Genomic DNA, 20,068 nt, shown 5'->3' on the forward strand with positions numbered 1-20,068 from the left:
ATTTCCATTTGTCATGACTTGGCATTGACTCCAATCACGCAATATCCACAGCCCCACCCACAATACGAATTCTCCTCGTTCATCCCCAACCCCAAATTTTGCCCAAATATCGAGACTTCCTTCTTCTCAGTTATCAGATCAGATCAACCACGTGGCGAGTGCCCTTCTAAAGGTTCCATCACCATGGCCTCACCCCAGCCGACTAACCGCTTCCTGTCGGTGGTCCGGTCGATCCCCTTCCAGATCGCCATCGCCAGTGGTGTTTCCTTCACTGCTCCGGGCATGTGGGATGCCTTGAACAACCTGGGAGCTGGAGGTGCCGCAGAGCCGTACGCTGTCTCAGCTGCGAATGCCCTGCTGTATGGACTGTTCGCCGTGGTTTGTATCGCTGCCGGCGCCATCAATAACCGTATCGGGCTTCGCTATGGCCTGGCGCTGGGCGCCATTGGTTACCCTATCTACGGTGCCGGTCTGTATACGAACAACTATTCGCCGACGACTTGGTTTCTGCTATTTGGAAGTGCTTTATGTGGTATCTCAGCTGGTTTCTTCTGGGCTGCCGAAGCGGCCATCATTATCGGGTACCCTAGTCCCAAGGACAGAGCATTTTACCTAGGTGAGTAACTGAATTTCTGAATTTGGTCCCGGTCATGCGCATCTGACAGCTTTTCTAGCGATTTGGCAAACCGCCAAAGCTGCAGGCCCTATCGTCGGTGGTGCAATCGAACTGGGCCTTAATGCTCAAAACTCTGGCAAGGGAACCGTCAGTGCAAGCACGTACATCGTCTTCATCGTGCTCATGTGCCTCGGACTTCCGATCGGTTTATGTCTAAGCCCAGCAGAGAAAGTGCAACGTAAAGACCGGACTCTGGTTGTCGTTCACACGCAAGCCACGTGGATGGCCGAATTCAAAGCCGTCATTTCACTGCTCTTCACCCGCCGTATTGCCATGCTGATGCCGGCCTTCTTCATCAGCTACTTCTATAACGGCTTCCAGAGCACCTGGCTGACCGACTACTTTACTGTTCGCTCCCGGGCTTTCTCCTCATTCTTCACCAACTTCGCCGGCATCACGTCTTCCTTCCTGATTGCCACCTTGCTGGACAAGCAGTCTATCCACATCAAGACGCGGGCCCGCATAGCGTTCGCCTCACTCATTTTCGTGCTCGTAGGCACCTGGATCTGGGCCACCATCCTGCAGTACCAGTTCTACTACGAATACACTGACCCAGTCTTTGACTGGTTCAAGGGCGGGTTCGGCAAGACATACGCTCTTGTTTTCTTCTGGTCCTTCGGTGGACAGGCTTTCCAACAGTTCCTCTATTGGCTTGTCGGGCAGTACACCACCGACCTTTCGTCCCTGTCTCACCACTGCGGTATCCTCCGTGGGTTCGAGGCTCTGGGACAGACTGTTGCCTGGGCGTGAGTCCCATACCTTTCCCGTATCTACGAGAATCATAACCAACTAACTAACGAACCCCCATCTAGTATGCAATCCGAAGGCAACGCCAACCACTTCGTCAGCATCGGTCTCAATTTCGGCATCACCTTGCTCTGCGTGATCCCCACCTGGATCATCATCTCCGAGCTCGAGCACACCCATGAAGTGGAGGTTCGCGCGGAGGATACCGCCAAGACTGTCGATGATGGCGAGGCCGAGCCGCAGACGGCTTAATTTTACTAACTTGTATAATATCATTTTAGCGTTTTCAACAACTTGTGCTGCCTTTCAGCGAGGCGTTTGGGGGTTTTAGTCGAGCAGGACTGGACTTGATTCAACAGCATGTCGGATTTCTTATGAAATATTGGTGGTGGGTATAGTGGTAGAGGGGTTTAGATTTGAAGGGGGAGAGGGGTGAAGAATAATTTAATATACTATAATATTGACTAGAGGTGTCAATGCTACGAGTGGTTTTGTCCACGCATGGTTGAAGCTCTAATAGTAATGAAGGCGTAGAAAGAAGAGGGAAAGATATTGTATCATTTGCCGATGCGAAGGGACTAGCCCATCCGGTGGTGTAAGGACGGACTGCAGACGCAGGTGTCAATGGAACTAAGCGACATATGGAATCGCAGAGGTAGATGCAACAACTGCTGTTGATGAGACGGGGCTGATCGAGCACGGGCACGCCCCCTCCTTGGGATCAAAGGAGACACCATAGTGGTAAGCAGCGCTGATATTGGTGTTGATGTCGCTCAAGATATCGTCGATCGCTGTGATATTGATGAGTGATCAGAATCTCGTCTAGCCTCCCTCTAAATATACTATGGAATGAACTGATTGACTTACTGATAGGACTAACACCAATATTATAATCACCAGGACCCTCCTGCGTCTGAAGATACACTTCACCATCCAGCCAATAGTACTCATTATGCCAGGGGTTGTGGCCATTCGTGAACCACACATATCCATCGATATCGCCACCCGTGCCATTGAAGCAGTTACCACTGGGGTCGTTGCAGTAAGGGGCAGGAGAACTATCGCCCATCCGGTATCCGCCACCGCCAGCAACAGGGAGCCAGGTACCGTTGGGTTTCATGATGATGTCGGCTGCTGAACCGGAGTGTCTATGAAGAGAGGCCCCAAATTCAGTACAGTGTAATCGACAGTTATCATGGTGTTGCCGTTTTTTGAACTTACTTCCAGTACTCAATCTCCCACCGAAGGCGCAAGTAGCCGGTACCGCGAAGAGTCACATTGTTCGAGCTGTAGAAAAGCTCCCATTGTCCACCTACAAGAAGTAAATCTTCGTTAGCCCACTGATTTGCTTCACGAAGGGGTCCAGAAGGAGTACCTAGGAAGCCGGGTTGAAAGGGGACATAGTTGCCAGACACATATTCCACCCCGGTGTTGGTACGATTGGTGATGGGTGTAAAGGCCGTGCTACCACATGCGAACGTTGTAGCTGCAATGGAGAGTATAGTAGCCCATTTCATGATGCTAAATGGGAAATCAGAAAGGTGTTCCTGGGGCACGTGAGTGTACTTGGTAACCAAGTCGGAAACAGGCAAAGTATTTGGTTCAACCTCTTCTGTTGGGGACTGAGCTTCCAGTTATATTATATCGGAATGCTAGTAGTCACTCCTGGTTCAGGTCCACTCGCCGTTAAGCTTCAGATTCGGCTCGCGAAGGAGAATCTGTCACGCAGATAGACCGAGGAGTACGGGGAAAGATCGGCGGCCCGATTACGTATCTAAGCACACTTCCCGCACGTTATGGGCCCTTACACTGGCTGTGCAGCCGTCTTCGCATCTCCTAGGAGTGGGTCGAACAGACGGAGTGTTTCAAGGGTCTAAGGGAGTCAACGACCGGATGTGAACTGATTGATAGGACACGGAAGGGTCATAGGAGACCCTTGATCATCGGCCCCTTAGCCCTGAATTAGCTCCAGTTACATCAGTTATCTGGACCAGGTTCTTGTATCTGTTGACTATATAAGGAGGGATCCTGAATTGACAGTAGTCTTTATGCTTAGATCGATGTTAAACTCGCGGCTTCGTCTCCGCGGTCGGTGGGCCATGTCTGTCGGCTAGACCAAGCTGAGATACCAACACCGTGTACACGCTCGGCATAGCTTTCTGTGGAGAAAAAAAATAGGGGGGGGGGGGAAGCTTTGGTAGTTAAAGCTAGGCTAAGTTGCTACTTGATCATGCAATCGGTTAAATCTCGTTATTGAAACATATAAGAAAAGACCGTACCACTGTATGGCTATTCACATCTGGCTCACTTCTATCTCGCTTTCACGTCACCCCTGCTTCAATTGGCAGGGAACAACAGTTTTTTGGTCTCTTATTTAACATATTCCAACCAGACTAATCATTAAAGCGGGCAGACTCTAAAAACAACTGAACTGAATCATCAGGAGGCGTTTGAATCTCCATCTTCTGTATCAGAGTGAGTAAGAGGACCTTTTGGAGTTCACCGCTATATGTTTCATATTTAACGAAGATGCGAGATTCAGTGCTGCAATAGTAAAGTATATAGCAGATCAATATTTGGTGGCTGCCGATACTGGGAAACGTATGGAGTATAATGTATATATTTCGTCTGCTATGAGATAGATAGGGATTAAGGAAGATAGTAGGAAGCACAAAGTGGACAGAAAGGCCAAACAGTATATTTACCATAAAAGAACCGGTTTGATGGTCTTCCCACTCTTCATGTCGCTTATCGCTGTCCCGTAGTCCTCTGCTTGATAAAAGCCCACCATCTCATGCAATGGTAGTAGTCCCGTCTTGACCCACTCAATCATCTTAGGCACAAATTCTCGAGGAACAACGTCTCCCTCCACGACCCCAATATATTGCTTTCCAGCGACCATGAACTCATGAACCGGAAGACTAAGCACTGCGTTTTCTGGTGCTGTTCCAAGCTGAACAATCCTCCCCTTGTTAGCTGTCATGCGAATGCCCTCGGCGATCAACTTCGGCACCCCTGTAGTTTCCAACGTCACGTCTGAGCCCAGACCATCAGTAAGGACACGAACCGCCTGTGTTACATGATGTTCATCAGCATTCGGATCGATTCGAACAACATGCGTTGCCCCAAGCGCCAGCGCCAACTCAAGACGGGCCTGATTTCGCGCCACACCGATGATTGTCCTGCAACCAGCGATACGCGCTCCCATCACCGCACTCAACCCAACACCTCCCAACCCGAGAACAGCTACAGTGTCCCCGGGCTGTGCGTTTGCTGCCTTGATGACCGCACCCGCACCTGTCTGGACGCCACATCCCAATGGTGCCAGCAGCTGAAGGTCCTCCCTTCCCTCCACCAGCCCGGAGACATTCACCACCGATTCCTCCTGCACTAGTGTACAGCTAGCAAAGCTCGATTGGCCGAAGAACTGTCCGAAGATGTCCGGCTCCGTAGATTGTGTTGATAATCCCGCATCTGCACCCCAGAAGACGCGGTTTGCTGGAGTGGACTCGAAATTAATAGGATCAAAACTGTGACAGTGCGCAGGATGATCTCGACGACAGCATTGGCAGGTCTGGCATGCGGAGAATGATAAGAGCACTGGGTCGCCGACTCGGGCTACGGTAACGTTGGGCCCGACCTGCCGAACATATCCGGCACCTATCGAGGAATCATTCGTCAGATCATCAGCTTCTCTTACAAACGTATTAGCAGAAAGGAAGGGAGTAAATACCTTCGTGACCCATCACCCGCGGATAATGTACGCCATGACCACTGTCCAAACCAGCAAAATGCAGATCAGTCTGGCAGACACCTGAGGCAACAACTTCAACAAGCAGTTCGTTCTTTCGCAGGGGTCGCAGGGAGACGTTCTGGAGCTTCCAACCGCCGGCCTGGTAGGGGCCGTGAGAGACCAGGGCGCGTCCGGTGATTTGCTGTGTGTCTGCCATGGTGTTGCGAACAATCTTTTGTGATAGTCTACATGTTCGGTAGCCGTGGGCTTATGTACACATGAGCTTCTAGAATGGTTGCTTGCCGATTTCGAGGCCCGAAACGAGTGCATGCTGTGCAAATTCCGGTCGGCATGCCGAAATGGGGTCAGATGTCTTTCGATTGATCCGGATTTCCGTCTTCGAACCCCCGAGTGGATCCATTTGCGAGATAAGACTGGTACGGATATAAACTTATTTTTAAGCTATGCTTGCGGATGTTTCAAGGTTTAGAGATCGCGGTGCTCTGCTAGAGAAGTGGCCAGGAGCAGATCCCGGACATTCACTTATTTTTTGCAACAGCCGACTACTCACGCCGCACGGAAGTAACAGACAAGAATAAAAACCAATGATATCGGGGAAGCAAGAGTGATTTCTGCCTAAGGCATCACATGTCTTTTTAGACAGCGGATTCAGAGAAGGATATCACGGGGTCACTATAACCCTCATGGAGAAAATGTATAGAGTAATCACTTCTAGACTATCAGTCACAGTCGAGGTATTGCGTAAAAGTAGAGATAGCAATCCCGATGACACCATCTGCCGAAAGATTTGGTATGCCATTGACCACTTATCGTCCCCGAATCTGCCTACGGCCGGCAAACCAACTGCATGGCTCATTCTAGCGTCGATCACGCAACGGCAATAGCACGCAACATGATGTCTCCAAGGAATGATTTCCCCGCACAACTACCAGTATATATACCGATGTGAGGGCTGTAGGATGTATCTGTATACCGCGTCACATCAATCTGCAAATGCAAACATGACACCTAGATATCGTCGAATTGCTGTCATTGGCACAGGCCCTTCAGGCCTCTCCGCCGTCAAGGCTCTCCATGACGAGAATACCTTTGACAAAATTCGGGTCTTCGAGAGGCGCGACCGTGTAGGAGGCATCTGGCACTATGACCCAGCCCCAGACCCGTTTCATGCCCCCGGTAGCCCATCACAGACTCCCAACATTCCCACCAGTCTTCCCCAGTTCACCTCTCCACGCCCGGAAGACACCAGTGCCAGAACAGGGATTTACTCCCACCTCGACAGCAATGTCGGTGCCAAAACAATGGCTTTCACCCACACACCATTTCCCGAAATCAACTCATCAACCTCAATCAAAACCTTCGGCCCATCTAATGCCTCCCGCCCGTTCCGTACCGTGGCCAACTACCTGGAGGACCTCTTCATTCCCTACCTGCACCTAGTCTCGCTAAGCACGACAGTCGAACGGGTCGAGAGAACCGGCCACGAATGGACCCTGACCCTCCGTAAAACGGGCCAGCTCTACCGCGGCCTACCCCAAGACTACTGGTGGACCGAGACTTTCGACGCCGTAATTATCGCTTCAGGTCACTACAACGTGCCTTCCATCCCATCCATCCCAGGCCTATCCACTACAGCCTTAACACACCCCCACGCCTTCGAACACGCCAAAGCCTTTCGCCACGCCGACAACTACGTAAACAAGCGAGTCCTCATCATTGGCGGCAACGTCTCTGCCGCTGACCTTGTCACCGAGCTCCATGAGATCGTCTCCGGACCTCTCTACATCAGCCAACGCGGAATCAACCCCGCCCTCGAGAATGCCTGGACCCTGCCCAACGTCGAGCGCAAGCCCACTCTATCTCGCCTCGAACCTACCACGGCATCAGGAAGCACAAACAATACCGTAACAGCCCACTTCACCGACGGCACTAAACTTGAATCACTCGACCGAGTCATCTTCGCCACAGGCTACACCGCGTCCTACCCCTTCCTTGTCCCGGACCCCGTCACGGCTAATAACCGCGTCGCGGGCTTTTACCAGCATGTTTTCCGCATCTCGGACCCCTCACTGGCTCTGGTGGGCCAGGTGCGTGCTGCTCTCAGCTTCCGCGTCTACGAGTACCAGGCTGTTGCGGTGGCGAGGTATTTCTCTGGCCAGGCAAAGGAGCTGCCGAGTCAGGCGGAGCAGGATCGGTGGGAATTCGAGAGACTGAAAATTAAAGGGAATGGGGTTGCGTTCCATGAAATCAAGCCGGATTTTAGGGAGTATTTTGAGGCGTTGTTGGAGATTGCGGGTGAGGGTGCTGGATTGGCCCCCTTCGAGGATAGGTGGGCCGATGAGGCATTTGAGATTTTGAAGGCCAAGGATGAGTATTGGTTGAGATTGAAGAGGGGTCAGAATAGGGCGAAGTTGTAGGGAGCTATTGCTCTGGGAAACTCCTATTGGCGATTGGCTAAATAGAATCATGTTTGTTGTCAACAGCTTGCGAGTGGCAGGATATCCGTCATAATATTTATTCCAGAGCATCGTGACTATAAATACTGCTTTTGGTTCTCTATCATCTGTTTATGTTCTATCTACTGATTGATTTCTATGAATCTCACAGACAGTAATGCCCGCGAAGACTTAGACCCCCAAAGACCTTTTCTGTCCCACATTCCCGATCTTCCGCAACCCGATCGAACTCACCACCAAACTGACGATATTCATCACAAAAAGGAACCAAAAAGCCGCCCGATAGCCCACCATCAGTGCCCCCGGACTCTCCTTGTTCTCCGATTGAGCGTACTTATCAGTGACGCTATTTGCGATCAACGCCACCAATGCCAATCCAATGCTTCGACCAAACTGTGACACTGTATTGAACACGCCCGCAGCCAGCCCCTGTGTCTCCACAGGAAACATCCCAGTAATAAGAATGGTCGAAACCGTAAATAGAACATCAGCCGCGATGGGGTTGAGGCACATGGCAAAGAATGCACTCCGCCAATATGTCCACGCGGGATTGATAAGTGCTATGAGCAGCGGTGAGAGGGATGAGAGAATAGTGGCCCAGTTGATCAGGGAGTCTGCGCGCACTCGATGCAAAATCATGCCAGTGACCAGGCTTGTGAGTACGCCCATGACAGTCACTGGGATGAAGCGTACTGAAGTACTGAATACGGAGAGTTGCTGAACGTCTTGGAAGAAGAAGTTGGCTATTTGCTCAAAAGCATTGAAAGCACCCCAGATGAGGAATACGCTGGCGCAGATGCAGGTGAAGGCTGAGTTCTTCCACAACGAATTTTTGATTAAGGTGGGCCGAGATCGATGCTCTTGTTGACCTTGCCAGAAAGCGAAGAAGGACATAAGAATGATAGACAGGCAGAAAAATATAATGGTGCTTGATTCATGAATCTTTGATACATTATCTGTAATGACCCTAATATAGTGAGTAATCCAAGTTAGTGATGTTTTTTCATGTCAACTCGACCTTGGGTTATACGAACGCTAAAGCATATGAGAGTAGAGCCAGCGCAGCACTTGCAGTAAGAGCTCCGATCCAGTCAATCCCAAAGAAGAAATTACGCCATGAAACACCCTGTTGCTCAGAGGTCCTGCTGGCGGGCAATTGCCGTACCGATAGGAGCAAGACCGAGGTATTGGCAATCGCTGCGCTGTGAAAGCCCCAGCGCCAGCTCACAGTGTCTGCAAAAACACCACCCAGAAGAAGTCCGACGCCGAATCCGATGGGTTGACCCGATCCCATCAGAGCAAAGGCAAGATTCCTGAGCTTTCCGGATAGGAAGTGCTCAGCAATGATGCTCATGGCAGACGGCATACAGAGTGAGGCCGCGACACCAGAAATGATTCTGAAGATGATAAGTTGGGTTCCGCTTTGAGCGAGGCCACAGGCCATCGAGGAAACACTCTGTAGAAAGCATCCCGCGAGCAGAGTTGCTTTACTGCCTACCGCATCGGAGATGGCACCCGAAATGAGGAGTGTGCAACCTGTTCCCAGGGCGAACATTGATACTGGCCTATTTCATCTCTTTGTCAGTTCTGTCTTCTGTTTGACGCGACCACAACGCAAAGATTTGTAACACACCATAACTCCACTCCAGGACTTAGGTGTAGATCCGAGGAGATTTGTGGAACAGACACGGTGACAAGACCACCTAGATAAGAACCAATAAAAGTGATACAGGAGATACAAAATATGACCATAGGAGCGTTTGGAGGCCCCCGTGGCCCTCTATCGGGCAGGAGAGCCTCATGCTCAGAATTTTTTTGCTGCGAGATCGACTGTTCCTCTTGGATACTCCCCTGATTAGATGGAGTGGAAGGTTTGTTGAAAGTCGGCGCTTGCGACATGGTATGTATGAATCATGTATGTATGAATCAATCAAGTCTATCATCAAGGGAGGAGAGAAGAGAGATTATTTATACGCCAGGCAGAGAGGAAAACGTGGACGAAAGAAATAAACTCGGAAGAAGCGGCAGTCATTAATCAAATGGCTACCCCACTAGTCCGTAGGGCCGAGCAAGACCCTGACCAACTCATGCGCGATTGACTCTTGCCGCTCTAGAACTAAGTAGAACAGGGAAAGGAAGTCCGAGCGGCCTGCAGCTGCTTGCGCGTTTTCGGGACTTGCATGTCCTTATCTCGACTAGTGATACCTACTATCTACTCCGTTGTGAGTAGATACTTATGCGAGTAGTAACTCGCAGTGGCTCTGCTACAGAGTAGATATCTTCTACCATGCATCCAATGAAAGGGGGCGTTACCGCCACACCTACCAGGTTTCTTCCATACAAAAATTCGTTCATGCCACACCCCTGCCTACTTTCTGCTTACCTGCAGAGAGTAAGGCTTAGACCTTATTAGACAAAGTCTGCTCCTAGCACGGGTAATAATATACTGCCCAACTTTATGATTCGTTGTAGCTGTAGGCAGTAAATATACCTCAGGCAGGTAATTAATTGTCTTTTTGATGTAGACTGGAAGGTTTCTGCCCGCACTAAAAGCACGCTCTATCAAATTGAGTTAGAAGCATCGCCCTCTAAACTCGGCAGCAGGGAGTGGCATTAGCATAATGTGGTATGGAAAAACCCTGGCCGATGTCGCGGTAGCTCCTCCCCCCATGAAAGCTGATGCGATGTTTGGAAAAACGAGGTCCACGATGTTGACTACACTGGACCTCTTTTACTTTTATAATAATTACAGATGACATCCACACATACGCATCCAGCAGCCGAATCATGCTGGAGACACGCTTGAACTCGATCCTGTTCCGGAACTAGTTAGCCCCGACCTGAGGCAAAACCACGTGGTCGGCTGGTCAACTGCGACGCTTGTTTTACATTTCTGAATCTTGTATGACTACACCTTTTCCGTTTAGTTGTGCTTATAGCGACAGCGACTATCTTCCTACGTCGCTGTGGCGCCTTTTCCATAGGATACATCTGTATACTACGGGATTTGAGAGATTTGAGGCGTTTCGGGCCATATTATCTGCTTCAAACGGTAAAGCACCTGCATAGCTAGCATCTTCCACAGCGGGGTCAATCAGGTATAAGGATATGAGTGGTGTTGAATTGAAATTGGACCAATATCCACCAAACCAGAAAAAGCCCAACCAAAAGTTCTGTGAGAAAACTGTTAACCCTCCGCATCCTCGAACACTTCGTAGATTCGATATTCCTCGGGAATATCGGCATAGGTTGTGTCGGAGTCAAAGTAAGCAAGAAGCGTATCCCGTATACCCTTCGGTGTAGACTCGTTGATGATAAACTCGTGTCCATCAAAGCCGATCATGTCCGGTTCGACTGAGGTGTTCGCTTTGTGTGCCATGGCCAGCTCCAAGTCGGATATCTGCTGATCCGGCCTTCGGCAGTTACGGCAATCGAACCACCATGCCCCACGGGATTTAGGGTAGTTGAGACACAGGCTTAGTCCATGACCGCTGTCCCTGACGAGGCCACAATTCTGTCCCCGAAGGTGAGTGCATATAGACCCTATGGCGGTTGGTGGCAGACCGGTGAATTTGCTTGATGAGAAGGTGGGCGCTGGTCTGTTGTCGCAGCACGCACGTTCAGCTGCATTCCGACATGCCGCAAATCTACCCCTGATATTTCGGCAATTGCGTTCTTCGTAGTTGCGGATAGTAACAGCAGGCGCCAAGGAACACATAATGGTTAGAATAACCACCGAAGAAGAAAGGGTGAGCATACTAGAAAGTCTGATAATGGAGGAAGGAAACAAAAATTCTGAGATAGGATATTGAGATTGTTGATGTGGATTCAGGTCGCCTTTCTCCAGAAACTGACGCGGGAAACTCGCGCCTGATATAGACCAAACACTGTGCAGGCACTACTCTCAGTAGTACAATATTGAGCACAGAGAGAATCACATATCACAACCTCGTTGAATAATGTTCCACGAAGCACTACATTGATAGTGTAAGTCTTTCTGATCTTGGAGATTCTGATTGCGAGTTAGACAGAACATAAGAGAGAAACGGGGGTCAACTGAGACCCAAAAGTGCCAGTGAATACGGATGTAGTGGTCACAAAGAACAATGGAAGACCCACATATTGCTACCAGGTACTGCATCGGCAATCCTCCTTTTCATTTTTTTGGTTGTCTTATCATTCTCCATTGCACCACTCGCACCGTCACGCAAAAGCCTAGACCCGTACCCTATCGGCAAAGTGCAGTGTACTCAGATCAGACACCAATCTGAATAGTCTCAATGGATCTGGTAGAACAAAATAAAGCCTCGTATGCAACACAGCGCTAATAGGTAGGTCGCATGTATTATTAGGGGACTGCCTCATACTAAGCCGTATATGCCTCTGTCGTGCTATGTGCCCCAATATTGTTATGATAGGCCTGTAACCCCTTCCGTCATCAACGTTGCACCACATGTATCCCGGAAGATAGCAGCATCGACTACCGACCTGAACTAGGCTTACCCATTTAGGTGAATGAACAACGCCCATGGTCACCGTGGACCGCAAGCTGACTAGCCGGTTGATAAACCGAGTGAGACCTTTTGTCCTTCCCAATACTCTTTTTGTGCCACTGGGTACTGAGGTACCCTTGTCGCAGATACCGTTACCTAAAATGTACACGCTGCGGAGACTGCCGAAAAGGTTACATCAATTTTCGGCGAATCCCTGCAACTCTGCTGCCTAAAGAGTATTTCAAGGTTATTTAATGGCTATTCTGACCCTTTACTTTGCACTCCGTTCATCTAGACAACACTACCGAATCCTCCACCAAATCACCGCCCTCATACACCTCAATCTGCGAAACCGTTATCCCCTTCGCGTAATCCTACCCAGATATCCCTACTGTCTGACAATAGCCGCTGTGGACCGCGGTTACCAGCATCCCACTGAACGTGTGACAGGTCTTTCTATTGAATATGGAGAAACATCCTGAGACAGTCCCAGAAAGCGAACGTAACGAAGAACATGTGGAGCTAGGAGAAGGAGAGATAGGAATACACGAGCCCGGAGAGAATGTGACCGAAATTGTCTTTTGTGGATATGCCTTCCACATCAAGCACGGGGTGCCCCGGGAGCACAGAGAAGAGCTATGGGAATTGTGGGCCACAGAAAACATTACATACGAGGATATTCCAGAGCACTTGAGAGTCTACGAGTTTACCCCGGAGGAATATGAGGAGTTGGAGAGAGAGGAGAAGGATTTCAAGCGTGGTGGGTTTGTGGCCACTGGCAACAAGGATGAGGACAAGGATGAGGACAAGGACGAAGACAAGGATGAGGACATGGAAGAGGGTAGCTTGCCAGGAAAGCCTTGAGGTGATATTGACAAGGTTTTATGTTCACCAGACAGTGTTCTATGTTACTGGTGTCATTGATCACACGCTTTGTATTTGCCACGACGTAAGGGGAAGTCGACGAATGAAGGATCGAGACAAAGAAGTTTTCCGAATGGGATCCTAACATGGTGAGTTCCAGGATGAGGATCAAATGATGGCTTACTATGCTGCCAGAGTGACTTTAATAGGTTTTAGCTTATTTCAATCCCAGGGAATACTGCAACAAGCTGTAGAACCTTTCTGAAGTAGAATTATTGAGTTGTACGAGGTTGCGGTGTGCCTTGTGGCTCGCCGGCATGTAGATGTATACCGACTCGTCCCATACCCATTATATTCTTACGCAACTGGTCTTCGATATTAGATGAATGGAAAATTCGATGAAAATATGTATTCAAGCAAATAGCACCATTGTATTTCTGTATGAATATAATAGAACGGACCGAGTCCCTGGCCTATCAGGGCATACTGTAGAGGATCCAGATGCTACTCTCTGTTGTATGGGTTTGATAGTAGATCGGACAGCAAAACACGATAAGAATTCCTAAGATGAGTAATCTGTCACATACGACCACAGGGTGTGGAAAACAGGGCTTCCCGTCCGCTCAGCCGTACTTAAGCCACACGCCGGGAGGTTAGTAGTTGGGTGGGTGACCACCAGCGAATCCCTTCTGTTGTATGTTTTTATTTTTTGTTTTACGATGGCCATTATCTTTGTCCCCATCTTGGAGTCCATGAGGAAGATCATGTGTTGAAGTGCTTACTCTGAAGTCGCCATCATTGTTCGGGTGTGTGTTCGATCATCGTAGAGTTTCGATGATTTTGTCATATAATACTAAAAGCGAATCATGCGAATACTATAGTCCAAGTGGAAGACTGCTGAGATATATATACACATATGAATAGTTTCAGTCCCGACAGAAATAACAAAGCTGGATGGGCAATGATTTCTTAACCGTTGTTTAATAAAGAATGTGTGATATGAACTGAAATAATTACAACTGCCACAATGCTATGAATCATGCCGTCTGACATGCTCCTTAGTAAATGGATGGTGTTAGAGCAGACCGTAGTTTAGAACCAGCGTAATGATTAAAACCCGCTCCTGGTGCACTTAAAACGTGAATTCTTCATATGTAGAGTTGCTAAATCATCCGGTAAAAGACCAGAATTCTGAGCTCAGCAATTCAAATCGCGCTTGTATGGTAAGCTAAGATGGATATGAGACTTTCAGGATCCTCGCAATAATGGAACGATCGAAACCATGACATTCCTGTAAGTAAAACCCGCGAGCAATGTCATCAGAAGGATATGCCTAGATGTGTATTGATAATTGCTGATTCGTAGGGGAACTATATGCGTGATAACCATCCCATACTACCTTTGCCAGACAAAATATTATAACAGCAGACATCTGAATGCAAAACGAGATCAAGAAAATGAACACCAGAGAGGCTGAAAGCTACAATTTTGACTGCGGACCATCCTTTTCCCATGGATACTTCACTCCCTGCTGCTCACCTACCGGTCTCCACATAATACTGACGGGATGAGACTGTAGGTCATGAACAAGCCGCCACCAATCCGCACTGCCTGCTGTCCCATCTGGGGGTTCGAAATATAGTTTTGCCTCAGAGACAACGGTGAATCCGTAGTGCTCATAGAGTCGGACAGCCATCTCGGACCCCTCCAAGTATGCTTCCATTTGGAACTCGTCCGCATGCCGCACAAATCGTTCGAGTATAAGGCCTGCAGCCCCTTGATAGCGATATTCTGGCAGGGTCCAAAGTGCGCAGCCACCTGTGACTCGATGTTAGGGAGTGGCACTGATTTATTAACATTCGTGTTGCCAAAGCACTTACAGAAATGTTTTTCCGTCATCAATTTGGCTCTCCACGCCCATAGCTGCCTGTACATCGCCTCTGCGAGAGCCCGTTTCTCGCTCCCATCGGGGAACCAGTCAGCGACGGGTGTGGGTGCGCCTGCTCTATAGGGATTGGACCGATAGATCTTGTACATCCCACCGCCAATAATACGCTTAAGTTGGACATCAACACATTTGAGCCATACTGTGTTATCTGGATCTGATCGTGCTTGGTTCAATAGATCATTTTTGACCTTCGAAAATGCTTTCTGTTCCGCCGGACTTCCTGTGCCTAAATGAGCGAAAGTGAGCTCTCCTGTAGCCTGGAACGGGTCCAGCCAGGAAGCCCAGTAGCCAGCAATGAGCTCATCCCATTCCCCTTCAGATGTAAGAGAGACGCGCGAAACGACAAGGTTGGAAGCCCCCATGGATGTGGATTGGAGGGGGACACGGTGAGACACTGTCGAGGCACCAATTACGAACGGACACCAAGCACGGCTCTAGAACACGCCACCAATATCTTCAATAGCAAATCGGATCACCTTCAAGACTTCATACTAAAGCATATGTGTTACAATCCGAGGGCTTTACAGTCATTTTGTCAAATACATTATATAGTTATGTCATCAATTAGGCAAGGCTCTGTTCACTTGAAAAGCAAGTTATTCGGGATCTGCACTTTATTCCTGCTCGCGGTCTGTGCCTCTGGACTTTGCAAGGCTGAGTAGGTCAATACGGAGTTAGACATCACGGACTTCATCCGAGTTTGTCGGGAACTACTGATGCATGATAGGCATGTAGCACTTCGCTTGCGCAGTCAAGGAACAGGGGTCAAACAAGGCCCGGCTGCATTACCCAGCCACGGAATTGATCGACAACAACCGCAGATTGCCGCTTTCCCGCTCCCGCGCAACAAGTACTAGTGCCTTAGTATCGTTCACATATCGGAACCTGATAGGGCAGTATTCATCACACTGAAAACGAGCTGCATGTGTCATGAATCACATATGTGGGGCGTGTACTCCGTAGTGTAGACAAACATATATCTGTGTCGCGCAAGATTCTGTTAAGGGAAATGCGGCTATAGCTTTGATTGTTCTCCCCCCTCCAACCCACCGCCGATCGTCTTAACAACTTCCACATAACCCCTGTCTGTGGCCCTCATGATTGGCTACTGTCATGTCCACGTCACACGTCTCCATGGAGTGAGGGGTTGGAGGGCGTGGTCCAGCTACCAGGCTTACTCTGAGTTCGGAATGCGGGTGCAGGATATGGTTCCAATGTGAAGAGGCGCTGTCGGGACTCCTCACTTACCCCGTCACTGCGATCCTTGCGTGGAGTCCGGCCAAACTTGATATTGCTGAGGAGGGGGCGGAGCACTGGTAGGCAAGCAACTATAAGCCCTAAACTAGCCTCAATCATACTCCACCAAAGCATCGTCGTGACGGTCTCTATTGGGGTGTCTCAGCCAGGGGTATTCATGAGTGATTGCCCGAGGGATACTCACGGTCCAAGTCATATCCGGCATCGAGGCCAATCATGTACACAATGAGGTAAATTGCGAGCCGTACTATCGATGCCGCAACAGCTCTAAATGGGGAACGGATGTTAGTCCCATCCTCTGACCCTTTGCCAGAAAGGAGTTTATACTCACACAAAACCCACGCAGAAGACTCCAATGAGCGCTACCTTTTGGCCCAGACGCATTTGGAGGCCCCAGATCTACACCACGTACGAAGTATGTTAGACAACATCCGTATCAAGACAGTGGACAGGGTACAGGACGAACAATTGGTAGGGGTAAGCAAAAGATCATGAGATCCATTATGAGGTCCGAAATGACAAGGGCCGACTCCGCCGTGAGTGGATTACCGCATTGATTGTTGACTTCCTCAAGCGGGGCCCAATGAAGGTAGATCTTCTCTCTGCATCCGAACAAAAAAAGGAAGAAAAATGCGAGGGTCCACACAACAGTCAGGCCAACAAGACCTTGGAAGGCCCAACTGAGCTTCGAATTTTTGGATACGACGAAAATACGCCGATAGAATAGGATGATACTGAGCTTGATGAAGCCGTATGCTGGAATCATAAACAGCTGATAATAGAACTCAATCTATTGACAAGTCAGTAAGCACGCCTAATAAACATTAGTGAAGCACTGACCTTGGCCTCGGTCTCATATGCCTCCATATACCGCGACATGGCGCTTTGTGGGTCACTTCCGGCTGGAAATGGCGTGGGGTAGCCCATAATTTTCTTTGCATATCCTAGCCGATGTAAGCAGAAGGACAAAATGATCCAGCGTTGACATGTGCCTCCTACCATAAATCAGGCACACTCCCATAGCAATTATCAGAACCTATATGATGATCAATAACGATTGCCCAATTTTCGGTGAAAAGATAAGCATACCATTGCTGGCAATGTGAGCCAATCATCCATGCCGATAGGCGCCCTCTGTCGCACCCTCGAAACGAAACGCAAAGTAACGGCTAAACAGCAGATTAGAGGCAGGAGGAAACCAGCTGTAAGTACTTCCCCACTCGAAGCAAAGGGGAAGGGCTGGTTGGTCCAGTTACTGCTAGCCGACATGTTCGTGATAATCGTGGGTATCCCGAAGAGCCTATGACAAGTTCGAAGTATAAACGTCTTGCGAAAACGGTTCTGTGACTAGTGGTGTGAAAGGCAGACAGGAGTTTTGGGCTATATAACCGTCAGGCCGCCTCATACCATGAAAGAGTGACTCGCTTCTGACAATAATCCATAACCGAAGTACTGTTTGTAGACCCAAGGCTGTAATCGGCGCCGACGTGCGTCCTGTTGGTGGCTGAGTGCCGGCTGCAATTAGCCCTAGTCTTATGCGAGGCAATCATGCATGAAGCTATCCTATTACACAGCCTCGCACCTTCTGACTTGCATTTAAGGCGACTCAGCTGCGGGGCCGGTGGTGGAGTGGGGGAAGCGGAAGGGGAGGGTGGCATGTAGATGGAGGACCGCGCGTATTTCTGGCTAAAGGACTGAGAATATTCCCCATCTGACGGCCTTCTCTTCCAGAAGCACAGCCCGTATCCGTCTGTCATTATTGGAGTGAAGATAGGCATCATGGAACTACAGGAAGAATGCAATCACCTACTTCCTATGAACGGAGGGCAGGCTCACGTGCCCGCGAGCCCCAAGAGGGGCCATCCCAGGACAAAAGTAAGGCTACACACTCGTCTTGTGACGTTCTTTGCCTTCATCTCTGGTTTGATAAATCTCGTGCTCGTCTGGCATACTGTATTCACTCCGAGTTCATGTCTAACAACAGTTGGTAAGGTTTTTCACTGTTTTATGTAAAAAGAACTTGCTAACTTGAGATAGGGAAGCTTCAATGGAATAAACAGGATACCCTATGGTGGAACACAGAGTATAGCAATTCTACAAATGAAACTTATACAAATGAACTGTGGGATAAACATATACCCTGGGAGCGTGGCATAATCGCCATCGAGAACGGCGACGCAAAGCGCAAGGGGCTCCCAGATTCACAGCCATTTCCTTGGGATGCTAGCAAGAGCATCTATATTCTCAACTCCCATCATATTCTTCACTGTGTGGTATGTGTGTCTATGGCCCATTCCCAGTGCCTATTGTATCAGTTGCTAACAGCTTCAGCGAAATGTGTTCATTTCCATACGGGAATACCGCCATAATCAACCACAGAGCATCACATACGACCATATTCTGCACTGCCTTGATAGTATCAGGCTGGAGACGTTATGCACGGCAGATGACACACCAAGGTATGTCCCTCACAATGCAGTGACTGGGTTTCGGCCTGGTGATGGACAAATTCGAATGTGTCGGGATTGGGAGAAGTTGGATGCTTTTGTAAACGAACATAGTCCATGCTATCGGGAGCTATCACACACCGATGAACACATATCCAATCTGGACAGATTCAAGTACTGCCCCAACGATTCTCCCTACCTTCCTATCATAAGGAGCTTCTTTGGATATGACGAGGAATGGGTCCCATGGCCGGGGAGTGAATGATCAAGCTCCATAAGACTTCTGTTGACATCGATGACAACTCGTGATCCAAAGGCGTGGAGAATATACTTTCGCAGAAGCTGGAAGATAGGGTAGGAAGGCGGTAAGGGGCACCGAAAAGAGCGAAGAATTCACCAAGCAGAGGTTTCTAGGCCATTAGCACTGTATGTAGAGTATGTTTGAGTTTCTAGGAAGAACAGAGTATAAGAGCGAGATTGGAATGGCTCGTTGTAGGTACTGGCACATTAGGAAGTAATAGTAAAGAAGTTGTGCAATTATGTTACCGATCACCCTGGTGCAGGTATTCCGGCACTGACCCCACCTCCCCCTTTCTTATACCTGATGAGAGTGTGCAAAGCCTTATCAACTTCTTTATTATAATATTGGAGCTCTAAGCACACAAAGTATGTCTGATGTGAATGGTACAATACGGTCTAGTATGACTACGAGTCAGGACGAAGTGAAAGAGAAAGAAGTCTCATCCTTAGCACTGTAGCACATGTCAAATTGATGATTGTTTTTATTTACAGAGCAAGTTTTTATTCTCTTTACCACATAGCCTAGCGCCAATCCCTTCACCAATCACCTCTCTCGCCTTTCATCTGTTTGCTATTGGCAGCCCCTCAAGGCAAATCTCTGTCAGACAACGTCACAGACAACAGTTCGCAGGCTCAGCCACATCAGCAAAACCGAATTGGCTACGAGGAGATTCATCGTTGAGTTGAGGGGTAGGGCTCGCCATAATTCCGGAGGCAGACAGCCAGAAGGTCAGGAGTATCACGACGAGGCCAGGCATGATGTCTGTGTCTCATTAGCCAGACTCGTATAAGATGGCCTTCCAGGGTATAGTTACTTGCGCAGGGATTTGGGTGAATTCTACTCGGTGGAAGATGAATACTTGTTCTTGTGTGGAGTGGAAGGAGAAAGCCTGATGAGGATTTCTTTCGACTTGGTGATGCTAGTGTGGGAGAGCTGCTTTGCACCCTTATTTATGTCTTTCGTACTCCATACGAATGTCTGATCGGCGTTATTCGGCCTGGAAATGAACCGCCATCCATCCCAGGTATTTTAGCGCGAGTACCAGAGGCCACAAATGCGGAAGGTCGACAGGGGTGTGCGGGAATTTTTAGTGCCTTATGCTCTGTGTATTAATCCTGTCTACAA

General features: G+C 49.0%; 10 protein-coding genes across 10 annotated transcripts; 4 read left to right on the plus strand and 6 right to left on the minus strand.

The window, feature by feature from the left end:
- Positions 1-183: 183 nt before the first annotated feature.
- Positions 184-1,675, plus strand: BO79DRAFT_237373 (MFS general substrate transporter; the record flags this gene model as incomplete). Its single annotated transcript, XM_025684688.1, has 3 exons — positions 184-616; positions 675-1,422; positions 1,489-1,675. The coding sequence occupies 3 exons, from the start codon at positions 184-186 to the stop codon at positions 1,673-1,675; spliced, it is 1,368 nt and encodes a 455-aa protein (XP_025539952.1).
- A 378-nt stretch (positions 1,676-2,053) lies between these two features.
- Positions 2,054-2,940, minus strand: BO79DRAFT_217211 (uncharacterized protein; the record flags this gene model as incomplete). The annotated part of the gene is made up of 4 exons (XM_025683352.1): positions 2,054-2,214; positions 2,291-2,571; positions 2,645-2,735; positions 2,799-2,940. The coding sequence occupies 4 exons, from the start codon at positions 2,938-2,940 to the stop codon at positions 2,054-2,056; spliced, it is 675 nt and encodes a 224-aa protein (XP_025539953.1).
- Positions 2,941-4,124: 1,184 nt separating this feature from the next.
- Positions 4,125-5,373, minus strand: BO79DRAFT_254514 (NAD(P)-dependent alcohol dehydrogenase; the record flags this gene model as incomplete). Its single annotated transcript, XM_025686073.1, has 2 exons — positions 4,125-5,083; positions 5,157-5,373. 2 exons carry the CDS (start codon positions 5,371-5,373, stop codon positions 4,125-4,127), a joined length of 1,176 nt encoding a protein of 391 aa, XP_025539954.1.
- Positions 5,374-6,178: 805 nt separating this feature from the next.
- BO79DRAFT_264407 (dimethylaniline monooxygenase) lies at positions 6,179-7,594 on the plus strand (the record flags this gene model as incomplete). Its single annotated transcript, XM_025686784.1, has 1 exon — positions 6,179-7,594. One exon carries the CDS (start codon positions 6,179-6,181, stop codon positions 7,592-7,594), a length of 1,416 nt encoding a protein of 471 aa, XP_025539955.1.
- A 210-nt stretch (positions 7,595-7,804) lies between these two features.
- On the minus strand, positions 7,805-9,385 carry BO79DRAFT_194018 (MFS general substrate transporter; the record flags this gene model as incomplete). Its single annotated transcript, XM_025681017.1, has 3 exons — positions 7,805-8,600; positions 8,668-9,198; positions 9,267-9,385. 3 exons carry the CDS (start codon positions 9,383-9,385, stop codon positions 7,805-7,807), a joined length of 1,446 nt encoding a protein of 481 aa, XP_025539956.1.
- A 1,435-nt stretch (positions 9,386-10,820) lies between these two features.
- Positions 10,821-11,351, minus strand: BO79DRAFT_217215 (uncharacterized protein; the record flags this gene model as incomplete). Its single annotated transcript, XM_025683353.1, has 1 exon — positions 10,821-11,351. The coding sequence occupies one exon, from the start codon at positions 11,349-11,351 to the stop codon at positions 10,821-10,823; it is 531 nt and encodes a 176-aa protein (XP_025539957.1).
- Positions 11,352-12,430: 1,079 nt separating this feature from the next.
- On the plus strand, positions 12,431-13,192 carry BO79DRAFT_208856 (uncharacterized protein). Its single transcript, XM_025682474.1, has one exon. The coding sequence runs from the start codon at positions 12,592-12,594 to the stop codon at positions 12,988-12,990; it is 399 nt and encodes a 132-aa protein (XP_025539958.1). The 5' UTR covers positions 12,431-12,591; the 3' UTR covers positions 12,991-13,192.
- A 1,278-nt stretch (positions 13,193-14,470) lies between these two features.
- BO79DRAFT_254519 (GNAT family N-acetyltransferase) lies at positions 14,471-15,300 on the minus strand (the record flags this gene model as incomplete). Its single annotated transcript, XM_025686074.1, has 2 exons — positions 14,471-14,808; positions 14,871-15,300. The coding sequence occupies 2 exons, from the start codon at positions 15,298-15,300 to the stop codon at positions 14,471-14,473; spliced, it is 768 nt and encodes a 255-aa protein (XP_025539959.1).
- A 934-nt stretch (positions 15,301-16,234) lies between these two features.
- Positions 16,235-17,140, minus strand: BO79DRAFT_116947 (uncharacterized protein; the record flags this gene model as incomplete). Its single annotated transcript, XM_025677933.1, has 5 exons — positions 16,235-16,323; positions 16,380-16,462; positions 16,527-16,594; positions 16,662-16,985; positions 17,036-17,140. Coding segments are annotated over 5 exons (669 nt in total), but the record flags the coding sequence as incomplete, so codon positions are not given.
- Positions 17,141-18,282: 1,142 nt separating this feature from the next.
- Positions 18,283-18,907, plus strand: BO79DRAFT_146760 (uncharacterized protein; the record flags this gene model as incomplete). The annotated part of the gene is made up of 2 exons (XM_025678481.1): positions 18,283-18,468; positions 18,527-18,907. Coding segments are annotated over 2 exons (567 nt in total), but the record flags the coding sequence as incomplete, so codon positions are not given.
- Between the last annotated feature and the right edge of the window lie 1,161 nt (positions 18,908-20,068).

Source organism: Aspergillus costaricaensis (assembly GCF_003184835.1).
Source record: "Aspergillus costaricaensis CBS 115574 unplaced genomic scaffold BO79scaffold_14, whole genome shotgun sequence".
NCBI lineage: Eukaryota > Fungi > Ascomycota > Eurotiomycetes > Eurotiales > Aspergillaceae > Aspergillus > Aspergillus costaricensis.

What these genes read in the sequence shown, in the direction of transcription:
- BO79DRAFT_208856 (XM_025682474.1), top strand. Translation starts at nt 12,592, where the DNA reads ATGGAGAAACATCCTGAGACAGTCCCAGAAAGCGAACGTAACGAAGAA.